This window comes from Periplaneta americana, chromosome 5, assembly GCF_040183065.1.
Source record: "Periplaneta americana isolate PAMFEO1 chromosome 5, P.americana_PAMFEO1_priV1, whole genome shotgun sequence".
Classification (NCBI taxonomy): Eukaryota; Metazoa; Arthropoda; class Insecta; order Blattodea; family Blattidae; genus Periplaneta; species Periplaneta americana.
Window position 1 is genome coordinate 187,167,963 of NC_091121.1, and position 26,027 is coordinate 187,193,989.

Here is a 26,027-nt window from a genome sequence, read left to right on the forward strand (position 1 = left end):
TCCGTTGTAACATGAGAGGGGTGATTTGTTGAAAAGCTAGAGAAATTTTTACTCTCAGATCATCAATGTTCCTGGGTTTCTGTGACTAGACAATGTTTTTAACAAAACCCCACACAAAGAATTCAGGAGGGGTTAGAACTGGGGAGTTTGGGGACCAAGCCAAGAGATAGCTGCTTCTCGTACTGGGTTTCGCCTGCGACCTCCTGCATGTTTTTTAACACAGAACCTGTTTCTACAAATGTTTGATACCAGAACGTTATAGAATCGTATTTAGGTACATTACGCACACCATACTCACGTCAAAATTCCCTTTTAACTCTTTTAACACTCTCAAATTTAGCATACCAAAGAACACATTGTGCCCGCTGTTGATTTGTAGTAGGGTCATTTGCAGAATTTGTACAACAAATGACGTACATCAATTCTTACCCTTCCCATTATTGCATTTATAACGATAGAGTTATAAATTCCTAACAGTGAGTAGTTTCAATACTAATGTAGTGAACGTCACAAGAATTATTTCCTTCATGTGAAATATTTCACGAGAATAAAATAAAATTCTCATACTGACAGCTAAAATGCAGTGTCCATACTAATTAAGTTTTTAAAATGGAGCATGATTGTGTCCAGATAAAGGTTTGTTTAATAATGTAATTGAGAAAAAAATTAAAGGAACATTTGATATTATCAAAACTTCTTCATTTATATCTGAGTTTATATTTCCTTAAACATGATTACATAATTACTCTAGTCCAGTAAGCCAGTCAGGTCTGTTACACCATTCTGTTCCTATGGATACACAGTTGAAAAAGAAATCCCACAGATGTCAGCACAAGCCAAGATGATGCACAAAGACCCATTTTGATTGTACTGCTATGTTCACTCATTTTGATTTGGCGAGTTTGTGTGTCAAACTCTTGCTTTGTGTTTTAGTCTAAGCTTGCATTTTTACTCTGTCAGATCTGTTTGTGTTGTGTTTTCCACAAATAACAACATATAAAGTCAAGATCAAGAGGACATAATAGTACACGTGTCCAGTAGTTAAGTTGCTATTTTGAAGATTTTTAAGCAAAATCATTTTAGGTTCGCACGTGCTTGTTTGCTTTGTCATGTCTGTTACCTGTTAGATATGTTACTCCATGTCATGTCTGTTACATCATTCAAAACAGTGCTGTAAAGCAAGGTGAGTGTACAGTGGCTGATTAATATGGCAGAGACATTGCACTATATTAATACATGCAGAATATGCACTAAATAGTACTTTAATTTTGACGTTCTCAATTGTCCATTTATTTACAATTTTTGCAATAGCCATTTTAATCATCTACGATTTTCATTTGTCCTTTCAGATTATAATAATAATAATAATAATAATAATAATAATAATAATAATAATAATAAAATAATGTTTTATTTTCGCTGGCAGAGTTAAGGCCATAAGGCCTTCTCTTCCACTCAACCAGCCTTAATCAATACAATACATATTTAAATTACAAACTACACTTAAAAGGTTCTCCAGCAATATTCTTCAATTTTAACGACTAGTAGACTACATATTTATTTAAATTTAGATAAACCTATAAGGTAGTGTAGTAACTTAATTTATGAGCTAATTTAATTCAATCAATTATAATTAATTTAATATTTGAGATAGCTAGTAAAATGATGAAAATTAATTTAATATAAGCTTACTAGAACTATGTTACAGGGAGAAAAAAAAAATATATATAAATCTAAAATATATTTTTATAATGAGAATATTAATGTAATTGCCATTAGAGGTTTTGTAAATCTATTTAGAGAAATTAATGATAATAATAAGAATGGACAGATGTTAGTTTCATTATAAGCAACAAATATTAATCAGCAATTAATCTGTTAAGTAAGAATTTATGTAATTTTGACCTAAATGAAGTTACTGTCCAACAACCCCTTACATCACTCGGAAGCGAATTCCAATTTCTAGCAACTGAAACTGTATAAGATTATGCATTGTTGATTGTCGTATATGAAAACTCCCATCTTTTAATCATAATATAACCAGCAAGAAATTCGTCCTACTATAATAATAAGTTATGATTATCCACACCCAAACGGATCAGACTGAAGTTATGGTGTTGTTTCTCCTGGCGTTGTTGCAGCCCCTGATCACGTTCTCCCCGTCCATGTTCGAGATGGAGTGGTCAGGCGACGGAGACGGTACCGACTACAGCACTACCTCGTCGCCCCCTAGACGCCCCGGAGAACCCAGAGGCGAGGGCGCTAGAGGGCCCACGGCGGGGGCGGGCGCGGACGTGGACTCGCTGTCGGAGGAGCTGGAGGACGACCTCATGTCCGACGACTTCTCCATACCGGACTCTGACGAGGAGGACGAAGACGACAGGCGCGACTCCAGCACTTCTGCCAACAGCAGGCGAGTCTGGGCTCTCTTCTCGTTTCTGTAATTTCCTGGCATTATCTTCATCCTACGCAGTGTCAGCGTCAGATCTGCTTCAGTCTACTAACACTTGCTGTAACTTAGTAAAGCTACCAGACGTCCCCGTTTCCCGGGGATAGTCACCGAATTTTTCTTTTTGCCCCCGAATTTAATAATTTGTCCCCAGATATCCCCGGGTTTTAAGTGTTAGTTATTATAATTTTATGATAATATTGTTCAATATCACTGTACGTTTGGTATTCATTCACAATATAAGATATCTGTGGAATGTATATTGGTGAGAAGTCCTCCAGAAATAGAAAAATTTGAAGAGCAAATCCATTAGGTTTTCTCCCATTGTAGATGGACTTGATCTGGATGAAATAATTTATTTTATTTCTTGTTAAAATATGTGACTTAAGAGAAAATAGCAAAGTGGAATGAAAAATTGCCTATCTTTGCTCAAAATGGATTGAGATTTTCTACGACTATTTCGTTTAGGCCTATATGACGTCATTGCATTTTCGACCAATGAAGTGTAATGAAATTTTGAATTCCAACCAATCACAGTCACACTTTGCGATAATTTTTGCAGCTAGATTTATCGTTATCAATTTATCGCATGGTCGTTCTTTTGTTTAGTCATTGTCGCCAACTGTTTCCCCTTAAATTGATGATCATGAATACATTAAGATGCAACTACACGGTTAAACTTTTCTTTTAACTTTAAAGCAATGAATGCAAGATTGATATATAATAATAATTAATATATTTACGCAGTGAAGACCACGTTCAAAACAGCGCACCATGTAGACACAAAATCTTTATGCATCTTAATTGAACGTACCTTTTAAACTTGATTATTCCAATATTCTTCCCAGATTGCAGGCATACGCGATTGGAATATTGAACTGTGTAGATAGTTTTAGTTCCGTTACACACTACAGCGAGAATGCGTTTGTCGAGCTATAAAAATGCTTTCGTGTAGCACTGATTGTAACGGTCGAAATAAGGCACAGCTGACATTGGTCCTGCTCACACAGGTAACATAACCTATAAGTAGCCTATAAAATACATCTTCATCTTCCAATTCCATGTCCATTGCAGGCTATCTGAAAAAAATTACATTCCTTCATTCAGATTAGATAACTCCGTTTTCAACAATTCTTCATTTAATTAATGTATTAATCAGGTTACTGTAATTATATTATAAAATTTTAAATTAAATTATGATTTCAGCAGATAATGAAAATGTATTTATATTATAATAATAAGAGAAAAGTGCAGTACATGTAATTAACATTGTTAAACCTGTATTTCGCTTTTTGCAATTGGCATTACTGAATAATAACATCGAATTTCTTTATTGCAGTAATCGATTTTCATCTATTTCATCTTCACAATGTCTGAATAGGTTACGTATTAGTAAATATACAATTATTATTAACATTTTGTGATCGAATTTTAGGGATATATTATTTCAATTTTTATTTTATTCTCGAATTAGTCCTAATAAATGTCGCTCTTGGATTTATCGGCAGATCTCAGACCTCTCGTAACATTACTACAGATAAAATTATGTTCTATGTGCAATTCCTGAATATCTCCGCATCTTCCTGGAACCTTGAACGTGGCTAGTGAAGTCAATTATTTACGAATATAGTCGCGAATTTCACTACCACCATTTCAACTGTCTTTTGTTGACACGGCCCGGTGACTAGTGGCAGCATAGTCGGCGTTGCTCTATCGTGCGATATTTTACCGAGATAGGCTACGACTTCTTACCGAATATTGTAAAATCAAACTTTTGATAAAGTCTCAGTAAAAGTAACCGTAAACTGGCGATAGTAAGTAAACGGACCTTATTTTTTTCGTCCTAATTCCAGCGTCGGACAAGTTTTGTTATTCGTAGGCTGGTAAATGAGTTTTTTCACTGAAGTCAAAATAGAGCACATATTCCTGAATCATAGCGAATATGAATTTTCGCTCCACGCAGCGTTACCTGTTGGTAGATGTAAAGCCCGGTTCCCAAGATGCGTGTTTCTGTGGTGGATTGCATGCTGGGAGCACTGATGGCAGTTCTGCGTGCTATCATGCTGGATTTCAAGATTAGATTCCTTGTTATTTTTCGTGTTAGTTGTATGCTGAAACCGAAGATGTTATTGTCGGACCATCGGATCTGTGCCCCTTCAGCTCTGTCGTCGTTCTTGGAAAAGTTAACGCCTGTACTCACTCCATTCCACCCGCTTTCCTCCCACCACGTTAAACAGCAGGCCACGAACCTTGCCGAATAGGGATGTTGCCAAACTTCCGTCAAACGGTGTCATAAATAACTGGTCCTCCATGCTACAATATCATTTCTTTCAATCAAAATACATCTTGTATTTCTACATTTTTAAACCTAAATCCCATGTCTCGAATCACTTTCCGTAGTTTTTCTCTCCAACCTTGGAAATTACTTTTCAGTAATTTCTTCAATGTTGAAACTTCTTTCTGAACGGTATAAAATTCTTGTATCTTTCTTCTTAAAATACATCGGTCCATATCATCTACAATAATTAAAGGTTCCCTTGGTCTGTTCTTCTCTGGTGATTCTAGCTTTTCACCTCCTGCACAGACACACACACTCTCTCTCTCTCTCTCTCTGTCTCTCTCTCTCCTGATTTTCTTTATTAGGAGTTCTGACCTGTCTATATAAATTACATAAAATGTTGTATTATTAGTATTAGTATTAGTTAAGTAAGTAATTTTAATACATAATCAATTGAAATAAAATAAGCCTCACCTGTGATATCAGTTGCTCTTTTCGTTCCTGATTTATAGGAAACAGATATTGACCTATTTGCTTCTCTTCATCGCAAAATGCTATTACTTGCTTAATAATATTTCTTTCTCCACTCCGTGCTACAGTATTCATGTTGAGTTGACAACACTGGACTGCAAGTGCAAATATTGTAAACTGTCCCGTAAGAAGGCCAAAATTGTGAGTAGTGGGGGACAGAAAGGGAGAGAGATAGAAAAGAGAGAGATAGGATTGCAGGGAGAGAAATGAATTACCGAGGCTGAAAAGGAATTAGGGTTCATTTCGCATATCTTACGGAGGCACAGATCCGATGGTCCGACAATATACAGTAATCACCCTAGAACCGTGTTGCTAAGTTCGTTTTCTACAAATTAGAATTTTTCTTATGCATTCCTTGGTTTCTAAGAAACAGCAGTTAAATACCGGACTTCAGCTGTTTTACATTCCTGATTTAACTACTTTATTGCAACACCAGCCATATCCCCGAGCTTGCTGGCCAGGAAATAAACACTCACCGTGGAAGCCAGCCTTTACTGTGTATTTATAAGACGATTTGGGGATCTCCGTAGGAGCGTGTTCTCGGGGTTGTCCCCTGCCAGCGGGAGCGGCTCGAACGGCAGCGAGGTGCACGGACATCACCCTGGACCCCTGACGTCACACCCTCACGCGTCGCCCCGCGTCATCGTCCGGAAGATCTTCACCAACAGCCGAGAGCGCTGGCGGCAGCAGAACGTGAGCGGCGCCTTCGCGGAACTGCGCAAGCTGGTGCCGACGCACCCGCCGGACAAGAAGCTGTCCAAGAACGAGATCCTGCGCATGGCCATCAGGTGAGCCGCCAGGCATCCACAGTGGCCAAGCATGATTACCACGTGGTTTTGTTATAACCATAAAATTTACTTAGTCTTACGTTAAAAAAGATATGTACCTTCGACAGACGGCCCGTTTCGACGCTATGTCACGTCATCTTCAGTGTCTCTTGAACCACTGGTGATCTTGACTCTGCGATGTGCAGTTGTCGATGGTAGGGGTGGGGGTGTGTTGTTCCTATGGTGGGGGCTGGCTGTTTGTGTGTTATGATGTATTATGACGTCGAATAATGTGTGCGTATCGAACTGCAGTTGTGTGTTAAGTATATATTGTGGGTGTGCTATTGTATTCTTATATATTTCGTACTGTTCTAGGATGTTTAACTGTGAACTTTTTGGTGTGATGTGTAAAATTTCCATATCTGTTTCTATATTATTGTATTCATGATTATGGTTGATAATGTGGTCTGCATAATTTGATGTGATGTAGGGTTTGGTTATAGCTTTAATATGTTCATTATATCTTGTGTGAAAGGATCTTCCTGTCTGTCCTATGTAAAAATGTGGGCAACTATTGCATTTTAATTTGTAAAATCCAGTTGAATTTTATTTATTTGAATGTTTAATGTGATTATTTAAGTATTTCTGTGTTGTATTATTTGTTTTGTATGCTATCTTGTATTTTAGTTTTCTGAATGAAGTTGCAATTTTGTGGGTATTGGTATTGTGATATGTTAATGTTATGTATTTATTCTCGCGTGCTGTTTGTGTTGGTTTGTTCTGTTTTTGTTTTGCCTTTTTTATTAGTGTGTCTATTATGTTAGGGTTGTATCCATTGCCTTGTGCTATATATTTTATTGTGTAAGACTAAGTAAATTTTATGGTTTTAACGAAGTGTTAACGACAACTTTAATCAATGAGTTTTGTTATGATGTTTTCTTGTGTTAATTACGTCGTGAAATGGGACGTCCGTGTTATGTACCGGGTTGTAATTCTAATAGTGGATCTGTGTCTCATATATCAGCGTTTAAGTTCCCGAAAAATACAACTTTAATACGCGACAAATGGTTTAGGTGCGTAATCGTGACAATTTCCAAGTTAAGAAAATTACAGTTTGTTGTCCATTCATTCACTCATTCATTCATTCATTCATTCATTCATTCATTCATTCATTCATTCATTCATTCATTCATTCATTCATTCATTTATTTTATTCCGTAGATCTTACATGAGCAATGAAGCTTTAAGATGTGGAACAAGTCAAAATTTTACAATATTACAATTACAATTTTTACAAATTTATACAGTTTTTTGCGCGTAGTAGTTCAACTATTGATCAGATATTTTCTATTTGACAGATAATGGAGAAAAATGGGAGTATAAGGGTACAGTACATCAGTTAGTCATAGATTTCAAAAAGGCATATGACTCGGTTAAGAGGGAAGTATTATATGATATTCTTATTGAATTTGGTATTCCCAAGAAACTAGTTCGATTAATTAAAATGTGTCTCAGTGAAACGTACAGCAGAGTCCGTATAGGGGAGAGTCGGGTAGTATCGGACATCGGGTAATATCGGACAGTGAGTTTCTTTCATCTACCACACGATGATAGAACCTGATTGACATGGTTACGTTTCTGTGCTATCGCATAGAGAAACGTAACCATGTCATTCAGGTACTACCATATGGTGGTAGATGAAAGAAACGCACTGTCCGACATTACCCGATGTCCGCTACTACCCGACTCCCCCCTAGGTCAGTCTCTGTCAGATGCGTAATTTTCTACAATTTTTACAATTTTGTGAAATTTTTTACAATATTTTGGCGAGATGTAGTGAGATGAGGTGAGGTGAGGTGAGGTCCGAGGATTCGCCAAAATATTACCCGGCATTTGCCTTTTGGTTGGGAAAAACCTCGGAAAAACCCAACCAGGTAATCAAATCAAAGGGGTTGATGCCGAAGACTCGCCATAGACCATCCGGCTTCAGTCCCACGGCTGGGGATAACCTCGGAAGAAACCAAAGACCAAAGGGGGATCAATTATCCGAAGACAGGTCTGAACCTCACAAATGATACCAACAAGGCACCACTTATGAGGCAACTAAGCCAGGATATAATGCAATACAGTGGCCAGTTCCCATCATTCTAAAATGACAGTGTTACACATAAAATATTTTGAACGTAGATTAGTTATTAGGAAAGGTATTTTTCCTATAGTAAATGGTTTTTTATTGGGTTATTTTACGACGCTTTATCAACATCTAGGTTATTTGGCGTCTGAATGAAATGAAGGTGATAATGCCGGTGAAATGAGTCCGGGGTCCAGCATCGAAAGTTACCCAGCATTTGCTCGTATTGGGTTGAGGGAAAACCCCGGAAAACCTCAACCAGGTAACTTGCACCGACCGGGATTCGAACCCGGGCCACCTGGTTTCGCGGCCAGACGCGCTGACCGTTACTCCACAGGTGTGGACTAGTAAATGGTAATGCTTCTCTTATTCCTCGGGAAATTTCAGCGACAAATGGTGCATAATCGTGACAATTTCCAAGTTAAGAAAATTACAGTTTGCCGTTCTTTAGTCAATTATCCGAAGACAAGTCTGAACCTCACAAATGATACCAACAAGGCACCACTTATGAGGCAACTAAGCCAAGAGATAATGGAATAGAGTGGCCAGTTTCCATCATTCTAAAATGACAGTGTCACACATAAATACTGTATTTTGAACCTAGATTAGTTATTAGGAAACATATTTTTCCTCTCGTAAATGGTGAAACTTCTCGTATTCCTCGGGCAATTTCGAATCTTACTCATGACGCCCAAAGAACAATATTCCTAACCAACCTTCAAACCTTCTAGTGCCCGGAAAGAATCCTGATCAACGGAAAGGGGAACAGATGGAGAGAGGAGAAGAATTTCTCAGGGAATTGTTTAAAAGGGACATTATTAGCATTTTTGATCAGTTTCAAAGTTATGTTCAGAAAATAAGCGTGGTTTCATTTATGACTGTTGTTTAAGGCGATTCTTATTTTCTTGAATATGAAAGATGACAGTCTAGAAGAAATTCCATCATTAATAACTATACAAAGGTGTTGAACGGGGAAAAATTCCAAACCAATTATGGAAAAAAGTGAAAAGAAGTCATGAAGAGTTAGGCCTAAGTCTAAAAATGACAAAACACATTTAAAGAATTGAAATTCAAGGCGAATTAGGCTAAGGATCTTAGGTTGTCAACATCCATCTATTAAAAATATAAAATATAAGCTAATTTACTATTATTATTAGGCCTATTATTATTATTATTATTAGTAGTAGTAGTAGTAGTAGTAGTAGTAGTAGTAGTAGTTGTAGGCCTATTAGTAGTAACATTGGCTGACCTTGTTTAATTTTGTTATTGATTTTGATTATGTGCTATACTTTTGTATGCCCAACAACTTTTAGTGAACATTTGCATTTACTGCAGTAACTTATACGAAGTTCAGGGTATGATTTTCAACTTATTGAAAACTATTTTCAGGCTGCGTTTGCACCGTCAAGTTCACAACTTCACAGCAATGTGTTTCTACTCGTACCGCACTTATCTTGTTGTCTGCCTTTGAAATTGAATCTAACATTTCTCATAAATTAACGCTGGACGTTTATTTAAGACACAATTTAGTAATTCAACTTAATAAATACGAAAAATAGAACTATTTTGACATAAGGATATGGCGTCTATATATGAATCAGGGATTAGAGAAGAGCACATGTCACTATTTGTGGCGAAATGGGTTTCTTAGAGTTTCATGGACTGTTGATATAGGGCTATCATTCCATGCAGAAACCATATATGTCAATATAGCCGTCTCACATTTGGAGACCTGTGAAATCCTGGAAGCGCGCAAAAACAACTCATGTCAAAGACATGTGCCGACACATTGGTTCCGATTCCAGACGGCAGACATCTACGACACAAGGATACAAAAATTGATCCCACTGAATGACAAAAGGTCTCAGTTCTGGTGGTGAATACGTTGAAAAATAACTCAACAATTGCTTTATGTTCCAATAAAACTTTCCATGAAATTTTGTTCTTTTTCTGTAAACGGCCCCAGGGAAACTTATTTTTTACGGCCCTTGTAATTGCGCTTGAGTGGCCAAAATTTGTGTAAGCACTTCTTTTGACATTATCAAAATGATGGAAGAAAAAGATTAATTTTTTTCCTGCCCCATTCAGAATGTTTGCTTGTAAGTACAAAGGAGAATACCATATTTACCTTCTTCACTGGCATATCCAGACAAAATCGTGCCAATTCAAACAGAGAAGCTTGACGATATACGCAAACTAATGCGTTACATACCACAGGAATATCAAGAATTTTACAATAATATTCTTCAGTGGCCTGTTGTGGAAAAATAAGTTCATTTATATGCTGAACTTATGTATTAAGTGCACTGTAGGTCTTTGCATATATGGGTAATAATAATCCGTGGCGCTACAGCCCGTGAAGGGCCTAGACCGACCAGCCGGCTACTGGCCTCACGCCCACATACCGAAGCAGAGGTGGACGATCATCCAACTAGAATGGAGGTGTCGTGTGGTTAGCACGATGATCCCCCCAGCCGTTATAGCTGGTATTCGCAACCGGATTTGGCTACCTATCGTAGCTCCCCAAGTGCATCACGATGCTGGGTGGGCACCGGTCCCATACACTGGCCGAAATTTCATGAGAAAATTTCTTCCCCCATGAGGACTCGAACCAGCGCGCATTCCGTAACTCGAGTGCTAGGCGGGATGCCTTAGACCACGACGCCACGGCGCGGGATATGCATATATTATATCCCTAATTTGACAAACAAACTTTAGTTGAACTGAAATTATTGCACTACAATTTTGATTCCTTGCAGAAACAGTACATGTCAAGCTAATATACTGTATATTCATTTATTTCATTAACAATTCATTAGATTCTAATAAATTTGACATAAAACGACACATCTATTAGGCTTCTGTCTGAAGAAGCCAGTTCTATAACCACTGATGTGGTCTACCACCAGTAATACCGTTTTTGTGTCTACTGAAACATTTAGTTTTCATGACAAGTGCTGTTTCTGCAATCCTCGATTCATATGCGGAAATGGTTGGACCGCAGCGGCGGCCATCTTTGTTTCTGTATTATGTCCTGAGTATTGCAGACGATCTTGGCCTGATACACGCTGTAGCTTATACCGGGTGTTCCACTCGCTACCCAACCCGGCATTTAATTTTCTTAATAATTCTAAGACCAGTGAAGATATTACAATGAAATTTGAACAGGAGTACCTTCGTTGGATGGGAAATGAAATGGAATGTGTCTCGGTCCGCTTCGCTTTTGTTACATGGCGTAGCGGTCCGCCAGCCAGCCTGTCTGTGGCATACCATGTAGTGGTTAATTATTTGTATTCATGGAAAAACGCGTGTTGAGGTAGTTCCTGTGATTTTGGCAGTGAAAATGGTCGAATTTGTACGGAATTTCTTGCGGAGATGGATTTCGAAAGTTAAGGATTTTATAGTGAAATATTTCAAGGAAAATAAATTGTCCGGGAATGTAGTAAATTACGTGTGAAATGAGAGGTCCGTGGTAATTGAAGAGTAAACGTTGTAGTTTCTTGTAAAGGAAGGGACGTAGGAACATAAAACACACGATGCGATGTAATGTGAAGAACGCAAAACTGTATTAATTCAATAACCACTGGAATGCTGTGAAGCACAAAAAATAATAATGAAATTTAAATATACAGAATACAGAATATAATTATAACAATAGAAATAGAAATAAAATAATACAATCAATATAAAAAGAGAGGATACAGTAATATTAACAAAATTTAAGACCGAATGAGCAGCGCTCGTGTTCGGTCGCAGTTCAGATAGACTATATTATTAATAGGCTTATAAGAGAATATTCAAAATAAAATAAAATAGGAACTAAAATTAAAATTACAGCTGCAATGAAATTATATAATATGAAATCTATACTAATAATAAATCTGTAGCCAAAATTTTTCTGGTAATTTTCGATTTTTTTTAAATAATTGGTGTTAACATGTATAATTAACCATACTGAAACCGAAAATCGCTTTTTTGAAATTTTTGTTTGTCTGTCTGTCTGTCTGTCTGTCTGGATGTTTGTTACCTTTTCACGCGATAATGGCTGAACGGATTTCGATGAAAATTGGAATATAAATTAAGTTCATTGTAACTTAGATTTTAGGCTATATGGAATTCAAAATACATTATTAAAAAGGGGGGTTATAAGGTGGCCTGAATTAAGTAAATCGAAATATTATTGATTTTTATGAAAAATGTTACATAACAAAAGTTTCTTTAAAAATGATTTCCGATAACTTTTATTCCTTGAAAAATTTTGATAGGACTGATATTTGAGGATATACAAGACTTTTAAAATAACAATACAATACATTTTCACCGCCGCCTTAGATTGTAGCGTTGTTGTTCCTGCAGTAATTCCCATGTGCAAAATATAAAATTTTTGAGTAGGAAGATAAAACACATTTATTCATTCCATGGCAATGGTACATAGGAGATCGTGAATTCTTACATTTTCGAAAGAAAGAAATATAATTACATACCACTATATATGCTGTATCATTATTTAAGTTATTTGAAGGGTTCAGAACCATAGTGGGCCAAGCGCCATTTACTGAAGACGTAGAAAACAAGGGTTAAAATTAAGTTATTGCCATAATTCAATGGAAACATATAGCAAGTAATATAAAGTATACACATTAAAACTAAATGATATGTCAATCTTCATTAAACTATGGTTGCATGTAATAACAATTAAGAAACATGTTAAAGGAATTGTCATTGCACCAAATGAGTGGTCTCTGGATCAAAATGATCGCATTTCAATTTTTTAAATACAATTTAAATTAAGTAACATATTAAACGATTTATTCTTCTATCAAACACGATTGTTCCCTGGATCAAACGTCCTATTTTAATTATGTAATTACTTTATATTTACTTCTAACGGGTGCAGCGGAGCGCACGGGTACGGCTAGTAATATAATATAATATTAACACATAACTAACTAAAACTTAACTTACTGGCTTTTAAGGAACCCGGAGGTTCATTGTCGCCCTCACATAAGCCCGCCATCGGTCCCTATCCTGAGCAAGATTAATCCAGTCTCTACCATCATATCCCACCTCCCTCAAATCCATTTTAATATTATCTTCCCATCTACGTCTCGGCCTCCCCAAATGTCTTTTTCCCGCCGGCCTCCCAACTAACACTCTATATGCATTTCTGGATTCGCCCATACGTACTACATGCCCTGCCCATCTCAAACGTCTGGATTTAGAAGAATAATATCGTACGTGAATAAAGTAGGACAATTTATGAAAAAATATGTATTCCAAAATTATAGAATACAAATTTAATATAATATAGGCTCATTAATTCATACATATAGGCTATACATTTATTTAATGAAATTGAAGAAATTAACACGTTTCTAATTTTCTTGTTATATGTTAGTGGGTTATATGTTAGAAGTTCTGGGTGTAATTTAGCTAAAGAATTATACAACCGAGGGCCAAAATTAATGCTATGCTTTAGACCAGCAGATGTGAAACATTTAGGTTCTACTAATGTTGAATTATTATTTCGTCTTGTGTCATAATTATGTGTATGTAATATAAACTTATTATGATTTTTATGATACAATTTTAACAGAGTATATTTATAAATTTGTTCAGTATATTTATAAATATTCCTATATTGTAACTTAGTTTCTACGTAGGCCATTACACTCACGACATCACTTACTTACTTACTTACTTACTTACTTACTTACTTACTTACTTACTGGCTTTCAAGGAACCCGGAGGTTCATTACCGCCCTTACATAAGCCCGCCATTGGTCCCTATCCTGAGCAAGATTAACCCAGTCTCTATCATCATATCCCACCTCCCTTAAATCCATTTTAATATTATCCTCCCATCTACGTCTCGGCCTCCCCAAAGGTCTTTTTCCTTCCGGCCTCCCAACTAACACTCTATATGCATTTCTGGATTCGCCCATACGTGCTACATGCCCTGCCCATCTCAAACGTTTGGATATAATGTTCCTAGTTATGTCAGGTGAAGAATACAATGCGTGCAGTTCTGTGTTGTGTAACTTTCTCCATTCTCCTGTAACTCCATCCCTCTTAGTCCCAAATATTTTCCTAAGAACCTTATTCTCAAACACCCTTAACCTATGTTCCTCTCTCAAAGTGAGAGTCCAAGTTTCATAACCATAAAGAACAACCGGTAATATAACTGTTTTATAAATTCTAACTTTCAGATTTTTTGACAGCAGACTGGATGATAAAAGCTTCTCAACCGAATAATAACAGGCATTTCCCATATTTATTCTGTGTTTAATTTCCTTCCGAGTATCATTTATATTTGTTACTGTTGCTCTCAGGTATTTGAATTTTTCCATCTCCTTTGAAAATCCTACAGAGATTTGTATATGCTAATCTAACCTAACTTGTCACAGATTCGTATATACAAGACATAACAAAAGCCTAAACTAAACTAACCTAACCTAACTTAACCTGTCACAGATTCGTATATGCAAGACATAACAAAAGCCTAAACTAAACTAACCTAACCTAACCTAACTTAACCTGTCACAGATTCGTATATACAAGACATAACAAAAGCCTAAACTAAACTAAACTAACCTAACCTAACCTAACTTAACCTGTCACAGATTCGTATAGCCTGAGTGTACACTAGTGTGAAACTTTGTTAATACCACCAAAGTTATGTTGGTATTACAGAGGAAACAGTTGAAGGTGTGGAAGCGAATCGGGAAGGGAACTATCTCAGCGCTCATTTAACTGTATGCATATTTCACGGATTTTTATGTATACATTTCCTGTGTCAGACACGAGTAATTACTATATAAATTATTATTGTTAAAATTCGTTTATATTTCAGATATTAATTTTGAGATGAACTCATGAATAAGTTTATTATAGGCCTATTTATCTTTCGCAGATACATTCGTCTGTTATCAAACGTCCTAGAATGGCAGAAGAAACATCAGCAACAAGTAACAACAAACAATAACAACACAAACAACACGTGCAACAAGAGCTTGGAAGTGCAGGTCAAGTGTGAAACTCCGCTGTGTAACTCCTCTCTGAGCAACGGGAACTGTCCAGAGAGCGCGATGGCTCGTCTGCAGCAGACTATTCGCTGCCGCCACCACCGCCACACGCACCACCTGCTGATGCTGAAGGCGCCTCTGATGTGCGACAGGAATGGCAACAACCTCCTCATGATCGATACTGGGTCGCCGTTCATATCCTCTGCACATAACAAAGCTCAGAAACCTGTTAATGTAGTTCCTAGACCTCAGATCAAAGTCGAGAAGGAAGAAGACGCGATGAAAGAAGAAGAAGAAGAACTCAAGGTCGCCATCGCGCAGCACGATGACTACGCTACGCAGAAGCCGGCCAGCATCTCTGACGACAAGTTGTGTTTGAGCATATCTCCAAGACTGCCAGGGCTCGGCAGAACGAGCACAATGCCGCAGCATATTGCAGGGGGACGCAGGACGCCTGCGAAGATGCCCAGAAATGTTATTCCATCAGGCTCTCATTTCATCCAACAGCAAATACGAAATAAAAAGTCAAGAACACCGACTGGAAGCGCAAGAGAAATTCAGTGTTGGTCGTCCAGTTTCCAGTCTGACAAAGATAATAAGAATACAACTAAGAAATAGACAAATTTTGAAGCCTGAGGGACGTATCACAGTTTAAGGGATCATATTATTTTCTGTTTTCCTGGCAGTCAGACAAAACTACGGTTAAAATTCTGTATAAAGTCTTACTGATATGAGGAAATGTAGGCTACATAATTCTACAATTATTCTCATGTCATCTAAAATTAATTACAACGTTTAATCATTTTTAATAATTTCCCAATACTTGATGGCAGTTTAAAATGTCATTCTTCATGGATAGACAACGGATTTCTATGCAGTCACACATTTCATATCTGTTTGGGAGAAATATTAAATATTTTAAGGCGTGGACTGTTCTGGTTAAAAAAAGTTAATACAAACATATGCTCAATTTTATTTTTAATGGGTATGAAATTACAGCTGTTTGAATGTTACGGATAACAAACCTTATAAATGACACGAAGGAAGGACAAATGACTATGTACAAAGGAAGAGTAATTATGTGTCGGTCTTCTGAAATCGTCTGAGGGCAGCGCTTTTCATAATGGGTGTAGAGAAAGAGCTTGTATTGTATTGTATTTATCAACATTCCATGGTATTCATACATGCTTACAGCTAGAATATGGAACAAGTCAAAAAACTTAATACTATTATAAAGTCTTAATTTATAGTCACAGTCTAGATGAAATATATACAGACGAGATTTACAATATAGTCTACTAGTACAACACATAGTTTTAGTACCAATTTCATGAAGCGTTATTGAATGTCATGAATTCACCTACAGAATAGAAGGCGTGAGAAATTAGGTACTTCTTTAATTTGGCCCTAAATAATCTTATGTTTGAGTTTCATTTTTTATATCGATAGGCAGGCTATTAAAAAATTTTACTGCCATATAACGCACTCCTTTTTGATAGCACGATAGACTAGCCAATGAAGTATGAAAGTCATTTTTTGACGTGTATTTATGCTATGAACTGTTGAATTAGTTACAAAGTTTTCACGATTACATACGAGGAAGATTATTAATGAAAAGATATACTGCCAAGCCATGGGCATTATTTGTAGTTTTTTTAAAATAGTCCTACACGATTGCCTAGATTTGGCACCTACTATTATTCTAATTACTCTTTTTTGTAATAGAAATATACTGTTACTATCTGTGGAATTTCCCTAGAATATTATTCCAAAACTCATTACCGAGTGGAAGTATGCAAAGTATATTGTTTTTAAGGTATACTATCTTTTGCATAGATCTAATAGCAAAACAAGCTGAATTTAATTTGGGGATAATTTCTTTAATATGATTTTTCCAATTTAACACATTATCGATTTTTAAGCCAATAAATTTGATTATTGTTGACTACAAGCATGCGCATGCTCTTCCAGCATGACGGAGCCCCTGTACATTTTAGGCGCCAGATGACACATCATCTAAAATCTTACATTCCTCGAACGCTGGATCTTACTCCTGTCTATTTATGTTTGTGGAATGGAAGAAAGGCGAAGTGCACGGAAACAAATTAAACACAAGAGGAATTGATCGCTCGCTTGAATAGTGTTGTCCTTCTAAAAGAACAAGACGACTCAAAAGAACAACTCTTACTGTTGTCAACATAGCGGAAAAGTGTACCGAATCAGGTGGTGAAATTCTTTAACCACTACTTTAACGTCCACACCTGTGGAGTAACGGTCAACGCGTCTGACCACGAAACCAGGTGGGCCGGGTTCGATCCCCGGTCGGGGCAAGTTTCCTTGTTGAGGTTTTTTCCGGGGTTTTCCCTCAACCCAACATGAGCAAATGCTGGGTAACTATTGGTGCTGGACCCCGGACTTATTTCACCGGCATTATCACCTTCATTTCATTCAGACGCTAAATAACCTGAGATGTTGATACAACGTCGTAAAATAACCTACTAAAAAACTACTTTTAACTGTTGAAATGTACTGATACTATGTAAATAAGCAATAAATATTCGACTCTAGAAATGTCAGATTTCTTCAAAATTTGGTAAATAATGTTTTTTCTGCCTCACCTGGAAGCTCATTTCTTCTAATTTTCAAAAATACATAACTTGTACCCATTATCTTAATAATTTAATAATTATTTGGACATTTACAATGTAAGTACACTATACTTTCATACCTCACACCATCTTCAATGTCTGTTTTCTCCTATTTCACATTGTCCTATATTTATTATCTTTCCGACGGACAAACAGTAGAGTTCCAATTGGGCAAAATACTTCATTGACATACCAAATTGAAGCTTAAACATGTGGCTATGTTGTAAACCGAAATTATTATTTTTAATTGATTATAATTATTTTATGTCATAAATGTACAAATATATGTATATACACTATATGTTTTCTAGTGTGCTTATAAACTATATTGTGGCATATCTTCTGAATGGTCAAGATAAATAATTTTGGTAAGTAACGTTCTGCATAGGCTATGTAGAGGATCATTTCTGCGAAAGAAGGTTTGTCATGGATCAATTTCTAATGGAGTTAGGTCCGTGCAAAATTTTATTAATCATTTACAAAAAAAATGTCTTTGGGCCACCAAATTCGATTTTGAAGTTTGAATTATTTTGCTTAGATTACACCCAAGAATCATGCCACCAAAGTTTGAAGGGCATGAAGGGAAAAATGTGGATTTTTGTCCTAAGAGTCGATGGTTACCTTAAGTTCTTTGTCTTTTCTTCTTGTCACTTGTAAGACTTATTATGTGTAACATTCAAAAAGCTGTATCTTCACACGCATTGAAAATTGAACACATTTATTATCTATATTAACTCGTTTTAGTTAGAATAGTCCATACAATCAACTCCTAAAACCTACTATTTCTCCAGAATCAACCTACATATACCTAGTTGTTATGCGCTTGATGTACTGACAAAGATAATAAGAATACAAGTAAAATTAATATGGCAGTCTTACTAATAAACCGTGGTATAATTCTTATATGAGACTCGTGCAGAATTGAGACAGAAAACGTTACTAATAAACCATGCATAAGCGATGGATGTATAAGAAGTGTATAACAACACGTGGAAATTGTTTCACTGTAGTTATATATACAAACTCCCTAGTTAAGCGTTGTATATACAGAAAAAAATGGCCGCCTCTCTAACAGCTGTCCATACGATTGTCATTTTATGATGGTGATTGCCTAGTAACCACAGAAGAACAAATAAAAGAGTACAGGATAATTGGAATAAAATTGCTGCACCTGTACTCTCTGATCAAAATATAGCGTGGTAATCGATCAGGCCTAGCTGTACTATTGATACTTAGCGCGGCACACTGGCGCACACTATCGGATGCAATAGAGAATCTCAGTTATTGTTACTTTTCGTAGTGAAATAATGACGAAACTATGACGTAACTCTATAACAGTTATATTTATATACACGATGTAATCTTATATAGCGATCGTTAGTCAGGAATTTACACACGACTTAGAAACGAGCTATTCACTGTATAAGTAAAAGACAGTTAAACATCAGTATAAGAGTTTTTATTAGTAAGAGCGTAAGACTTTTGAAATGACCTAATAAAATTAACTTACATCTAACTTTTCCACAGATTTACTGGCCTTATGTGCAAAAAATTTATATTGTTCTTTTTTTTCTCATAAATCGAAGAAGTTCGTATTATGTCGAATACAATACTTACGTTAAGGAGAGAAAATATTTGATGCAGTTACTGTTTCAAAATAAAATGCTGCATAAAATCTGTTGACTGCCCATGAAAACTCAGACATGGCCCTATATTGTAACACTTACGCCAAACCATTACTGGTAGAAGAAAATTAATTCAGTTACAGTCTTTGTGTAACGGAATATTTCTTTTCAGGTGTTTAGATGTCTCACATGAAACTTTCTGCTTAAAAACTCACTTACTAAGTGTGTAGTATTATTGTGTAATAGTTCTGTTATATTAGCCTATCTCCTACTGTTCTATTGCTTTTATGTGTCCCAAAGGTAGAATATCACAGCAGACAATAGTATTAAGATACAAGATTGGGAAGTGCTTTTCACAAAATCGGGGAAAAGTTTGAAAAACTAGCAGAACGAATTTTTCAATTTGCGAGATGTTGTAATGCACTTCACAAACGTGTATTTTACATTATTTTTTGCACTATAGTATATTTTGAAAATAATATGTTTAAACATCTTAATATACAGTACGTACATTACTAGGGCTAGGATTTTGATGACCTATAAATCATGAAAAAATGTCCTAAAAACAATGCATTTATGACCTAAAAATCTTAAAAAAAATACCCTTAAAAATGCCCTAAAAATTTCTTACATAATTGGCTTAGTAGGAAAAGAGGTTTTTGTACTACTTAATATTTAGATTAGTAAATAAATTAAATTTTACATAATTTTCTCTAAGTAGTACACTTTAATTAATTATTTTACTTGATGTAGTTTTCATGTATGATCGTTCACTTCTGCGTCGGCATGTGGACGTGAGGTCAGCAGTCAGTTGGTCGGTCTTGGCCCTTCATGGGCTGTAGCGCCATGGATTTACTTTACTTTTAGTATCCGTGTAGTCTACCACAAGGCCACTCTTATCCGGAATTAGCAGGTATAGAGGAGTCTATTGAAGGGATGTTGGACTGATCCATTACATGGGGTGTACTACGTTAAAAGGGCAATATTTGTGCAGAAAAACGATTAAAATATTATACAAAATAATGGGTATTAATGGACAAAATATGTAAAGAAAATATCAAAGGAAATAAACATTATTTCACATTAATAATGTGGATTTATGGTCAAAATTAAATGAAAATGCCTAAAAAATGACCGAATAAAACGAATGATGCTCTTATGAGTTGAAACAGGCAAAAAATGCAAAAAAATTGACCTAACAAATATGTCTTAAAACACTCAGTTTATCACATAACATATAAATACTAAAGCAGCTATGTTTCTGGCTTACTAGAAAAAGATGCAATTTCAACAAAATCTTAGCCCTATACATTACACTATGAACAGCTGACTGAAGGTTACAGTCTGGCCAACGTTCAAACTTCACCATCAACTTCAATGTGAAGGAGTAAAAATGATTCAGGTACTTGCAATATTTCGTGTTCGATTGAAATAATTTTTCGTTAGCCACGATATAGGAGAAAGTGACGTAAGTGCCGATAGGACATGGCATGAATGGGCGCTGTAGCCGTTCTCAAATTATAAACAGATCTACTTGTGTTACTATTCCTTTCTTTGTGTCATACTTATATTTCAGTATTTGTTAATTTATATTACTGTTGTTAAAGCCATCATCACAATCAATGTTACTAACATTGCTTTAATCATCTACTGTAATTCATACAATATTAATGTTATGTATTACTGCAGATCACATACAGACATGGACAAATTATTGGACTAAAACATTTTCTTGGAAACATAATACAATTCATCATATCAACTATCAGTATAATTCACAGAGTCTCTATTGTTGTAAATATGATTGTTTACATCTTCTGGTATATTTTTCCAATGGTTAAGTATATTTTTTTGTGTGAGATCGTGCGTATTTGCTTGGTTTCCGCACAAAACCAATCCGCGGAAAGTCTAAAATTCCACATTCAGTATTCCCAACCTAACACACATAACAATTTCCCTCTTCTTACCGCTTAAGTGACATATTGATTTTACTGCTTTAGGCTTTTAACATATCATTTTTAGAGACGTTCAGTATAGTAATAATTATAAATTGGAAACTTACCACTGCAATTTCACCTAAATTGCACTGTTAATTATTGTTTTTATATATTTGCAAAAATTAAGTAAACTCTACAACTCCACTAAAGTTACTGCATTCATGATGCAAGTAACATTAAGGAAGCCGTGAAAAATTAACAAGATTCCATAGACTGGGGAAAAAAAAAAGACAGACGTATATCACGGCCTGCTAGAGTATAGTAAACACAGAAAACATTTTAAAGCAACAATGTTGAAGATAGATATTTTTGTATTGCAAATTTGCCGTCATTGAACAGAAACCAAGATGGAGATTTCATTGCAACTAATTAGAAATTCCTCTTTCAGGTATGTAATAAACGATCTTCGCACAAAATAATGTACGATACACGGGCGGTATGTTTTCTTTCAATTCCCGGAAATTAAAAAAGCTCAACTACGTTTCGCTTTTTCAAACATTTCCTCAAACATGAAAACTTCAACATACCGCTCTTGTAACGCATATTACTATTCTGGCTATGTTGGTACTACTGGTGTTTTAATTATATACTGCAGAAGATATTCTCCCATGGCCTGCAAGAAGACCGGACATCAACGAAATTGAAAATCTGTGATCTATACTGAAGAAGAAAGTGAACAGAAAGAGGCTTACAACGAAACATGGACTCATTTAAGCACTGTCTGATATCTGGCTAAATGATGCTGATATTCAAAGAAAGTGTCAAACTTTGGTTTCCAGCATCCCTGACAAAATCAACGTGTTAATAAAGAATAAAGGAATGTTCACAAAATATTAGTAGCCTCCAGACTCAATTTTCTGTTCATTATTTCTGTGCAAAATACATTTTTGTTCATTATTTATACCGATAATACAGCTTCGTTCCACACATAATTAATTTAATCTAATAATTGTCCACGTCTGTATAACATAGTATTCAGCCTTATAGGCTTTGACGGCAACAACTTTTATCAATTTCACCATGCTGCCATCTAACTACTGCATAAGAAGTCACGTTATAACTCCCATTTGAATTGCTTGAAGCAACTGTACTTCCATCTAGCGGTCGTTCCCACTCGACGGTGATTGTTATCTTCCACATGTTACCGTTTTTAACATGAGGATGACCAATCTGTTACCCTATATGTGATCAGAGTATTAATAAAATGTAATTTACTACAATAGTAGACTAACATTATTTAGGCTACACAGAAATTCCAAATCCATTTTTGTGCAGGTAAAAAGCAAATCGACGGCCCAGTTCAAAAGGGAAACAACTCAAAACTTAGTTTTGAGAAACCTGAATTTTAAAGATTTATGTTGCTATGAAAAATCCAATTAACACACGCTGATTTGAAATTTATAGCACAATATTAAAAACATCATTAACAGAATTTGGAGTAATTTCAACTATCCTTCGATTATTTACAGCAACATAGAACTTTAAAATGCATATTTCTCGAAACTTTAAATTTTGAGTTGCTTCCCTTTTGAACTGGGCCGTCGAAATACAGGGCAATTACAATTGAAGAGTCCACTGCAAGAATGATGGATGTCGTTTGGAATACATTTTGCAGGAGAAGCAATTGAAAGTTTGAAATGCTTAGCGCTCAAAGCTTAACTGTGATTTTCCGATCATTACTGGACAATGACTATCAGTGTTAATGCCATATAACTCTCTAAGTACATTCTATATGTCTTAAGCCATGCATTGACAGTCTTGGTTCATTTTCGACAAGAAAGTGACATCCATCATTCTTGCAGTGGACTCTTCAAATGATTCATCAGGTTTTAAATGGCTGCATAAGAAAAATGCAACACTGTATGACACATAAAAATAAACAGAAACTGTCCAAGTTTCGGACACATCTTCACAAGTGTTCCGTAGAAGAGGGCAAAGTCGATCAAAATTTAGCAATTTTTTAATGATATTGAGGTTATGCAATGGAGCGAAGTTCCTCAGAAAATAGCATTTTGTCGTCATATCCTTCACTTATGAAGACACGTTACAAGAATTGAATTACAATCTATAAAAAACTGTTTTTTTTATTTGACTTGTGATCGAAGTTACCCGCTTAAATAGGGTAAAGTCGATCACCATTGAATTTTTAGTTTAAGATCGATTTTAAAATATTGCGCAGTAAAGTCGATCACTGTTTATGTTTTTAAGTGTATTACATATATTTTATTTGTTATAAGGGGTGTAAAAACAATAATAGGGTAGGAGGCCCAATTTCCGGACAGTCCCTGTTTCCGGACACTCGTAACTTTTTTACATTTTGTGTTTAAACTATGCTCGCCGAGTATTTTCTGAACAAGCCAACAGATAGCAGCAGCAATAAGAAGTTGAAGCCATATATTAGACGAAAGACAGTGTGTGAAACTTGAGCTCCAGACAACAACAATCTATTAGAGGTAATGTGAGATCTGTTAATTTTTCCTCTGTTATAAAATACATACTTGAGACCTTGTTAATAGGACAGCAAACAACGTAAACTCCTGATTCCATTTGCTCAATAAAGTACATTTCTTTGCCAATGTTACTAGTGCAGAGGAATGTCTCCATGTTGTCGCCAAGACGTTCTCGCGAAATTCAAACAGTAATATGCATTTTTCCTATTTCCGGACACGTAAATGTTCCCGATTCCGGACACGTATATTTTGTGTAATGAAGCTTGTCATTGTTGAAATAAATTAGATAACTTTAGGTCAACACAAAAGAAGAGAACCTTTTCGACAGTAATTCCCATCCCTCAGCCGGATACACCTCACAAAAACAAAGACTAACCCAGAAGGCTGCTCTGCTGACCACACCACAGTACAGAAATAATTTAATGGCAAGAAAAATGGGAACAAACCCAACTCCAGATACAGTGCAAGATACTTCAGCAGGCACCAGGAAAAGACCTTGCGTACGAAATATACTTCCAGGAAACGCCAACAATGCTCAGGAAAAAGACTCTGTGTGTAGTTTCTGTGGTGTTAGCTACTACAGCGAAGCATCTGCAAGAATGGGAACATGGATTCAATGCGGAGTATGTTCAGCAGGGTTTTATGGAATTTGTGTTAGATCTGCTGGTAAAAAAACAGTGCACGTGCGGGAAATTTTTGGCAAAAAAGTACCAAATTAGATGTAAATATTTTTGCAATGTCTGTTGTTAATTTCTTATTAATTCGATCTATAACAATAAACACCTAAAATATTAGAAACCCAATGTCCGGAAATAAGACCTACGGTCAAGGATATATGTCCGGAAACAGGAACAATGGTTCCTATTTCCGGACAAATGTACTGGAGTTTCCAAATATTTATCTTTGGTTTAATTTATAAAATGCAGTCATTTTAACGTATGGGTGTTGATACTTAAACTATAAGGTTCATAATCATCATTTTAGTGGCTACCATAAGCTTACCTAGTATGACAAATATCGAGAAATATTTGAAATTTCCTGAAATAGGGCCCCCTACCCTAATCTTCAATATATGCCTATAGCATTATATAGTGTATCTTTTGTTACTGTGATCATACTATTCGATAAAATTAGGCCTCTAGGTCTCCACTGTACAATCGTGACTATGATTGCCAACTTATGAAACATAAAAACACATTTTAATACTTCACATACCAACAAACAAAGATTTTAGAATTCAAAATGTACATAGAAATACCACACTTCAATTATAATCTAAAATACCATTCAACATTGCTTAGGTTTATATCAGATGTTATTTGAAATTTTCCCCTCCTCATGTCACTTTAGAAACTACGTTGTTCCATAGTCAGGTACAGAGGGGAGTACAAAATATGTTCCTTTGGCAGTGCTTCTCTTACGCAAGAAATTCACCATAATTTCGTCTTCCTCTTTCACCACTATCCCATCAATATAAGCTATACTATGACACTTTTCTGTTTATAAATGTTAGTTGGAGGTAGTTCGGTGAACAATTTATTCTTCCTGCTGGTTCTATCTGTTTCGAGTAGGTCGATGCCATGATCGACTTAACCCTACAAAGGTACAAGTTTTCTTAAAATAATCAGTTTCAATACTAACATTTACGAACTGCAAAACTATTATTTCAGGATACAATCTCCACGAAAAGCACTTACGTATACTTCCTGTCTCCTTTCACTGCTGACTATAATTTAGAGTTTGTAAGACTTTGTTTTCATTCAAGAGGAAAAGTTGAAAATAACAATTTTCACTTCAACGGTAATTACACAGTGTTACCATTGTTGGCATTCGCAGGCTTTTTGTTATCCCTCTCGCTTACATTTGCAATGTCAGGCAATGAAGTCAGCATAACAAAATTTTAACAAGTAAGTGAGAAAATATATAATTTTCAATAAAAATCGCAAATGATCGATTTTACACCCACTGATTGACTTTACCCACTTCTACGGTTCGATGTGGCTTCCTCTGTTACACGACACACACGGATGCGACATTGAAGTTCGTCCCACACGCGCAATAGCATATCTGGTAATGGTGTAAATGCTTCCATGATGCGATCCTTGAGATCCATCAAAGTAGTGGTA

The 26,027-nt window shown here is 35.9% G+C and overlaps 1 protein-coding gene across 2 annotated transcripts in view; it reads left to right on the top strand.

Moving 5' to 3' along the window:
• The window catches only part of HLH3B (Helix loop helix protein 3B), a 38,412-nt gene extending 15,025 nt beyond the window's left edge, over positions 1-23,387 (top strand). For both annotated transcript variants that reach the window (XM_069826902.1, XM_069826903.1), the window contains exons 2-4: positions 2,142-2,413; positions 5,789-6,046; positions 15,070-23,387. In XM_069826902.1, coding sequence (XP_069683003.1) covers positions 2,142-2,413; positions 5,789-6,046; positions 15,070-15,799 — 1,260 coding nt within the window. In that variant the 3' untranslated portion in view covers positions 15,800-23,387. The remainder of the gene's footprint in view (positions 1-2,141; positions 2,414-5,788; positions 6,047-15,069) is intronic.
• The last annotated feature ends 2,640 nt before the right edge of the window (positions 23,388-26,027 follow it).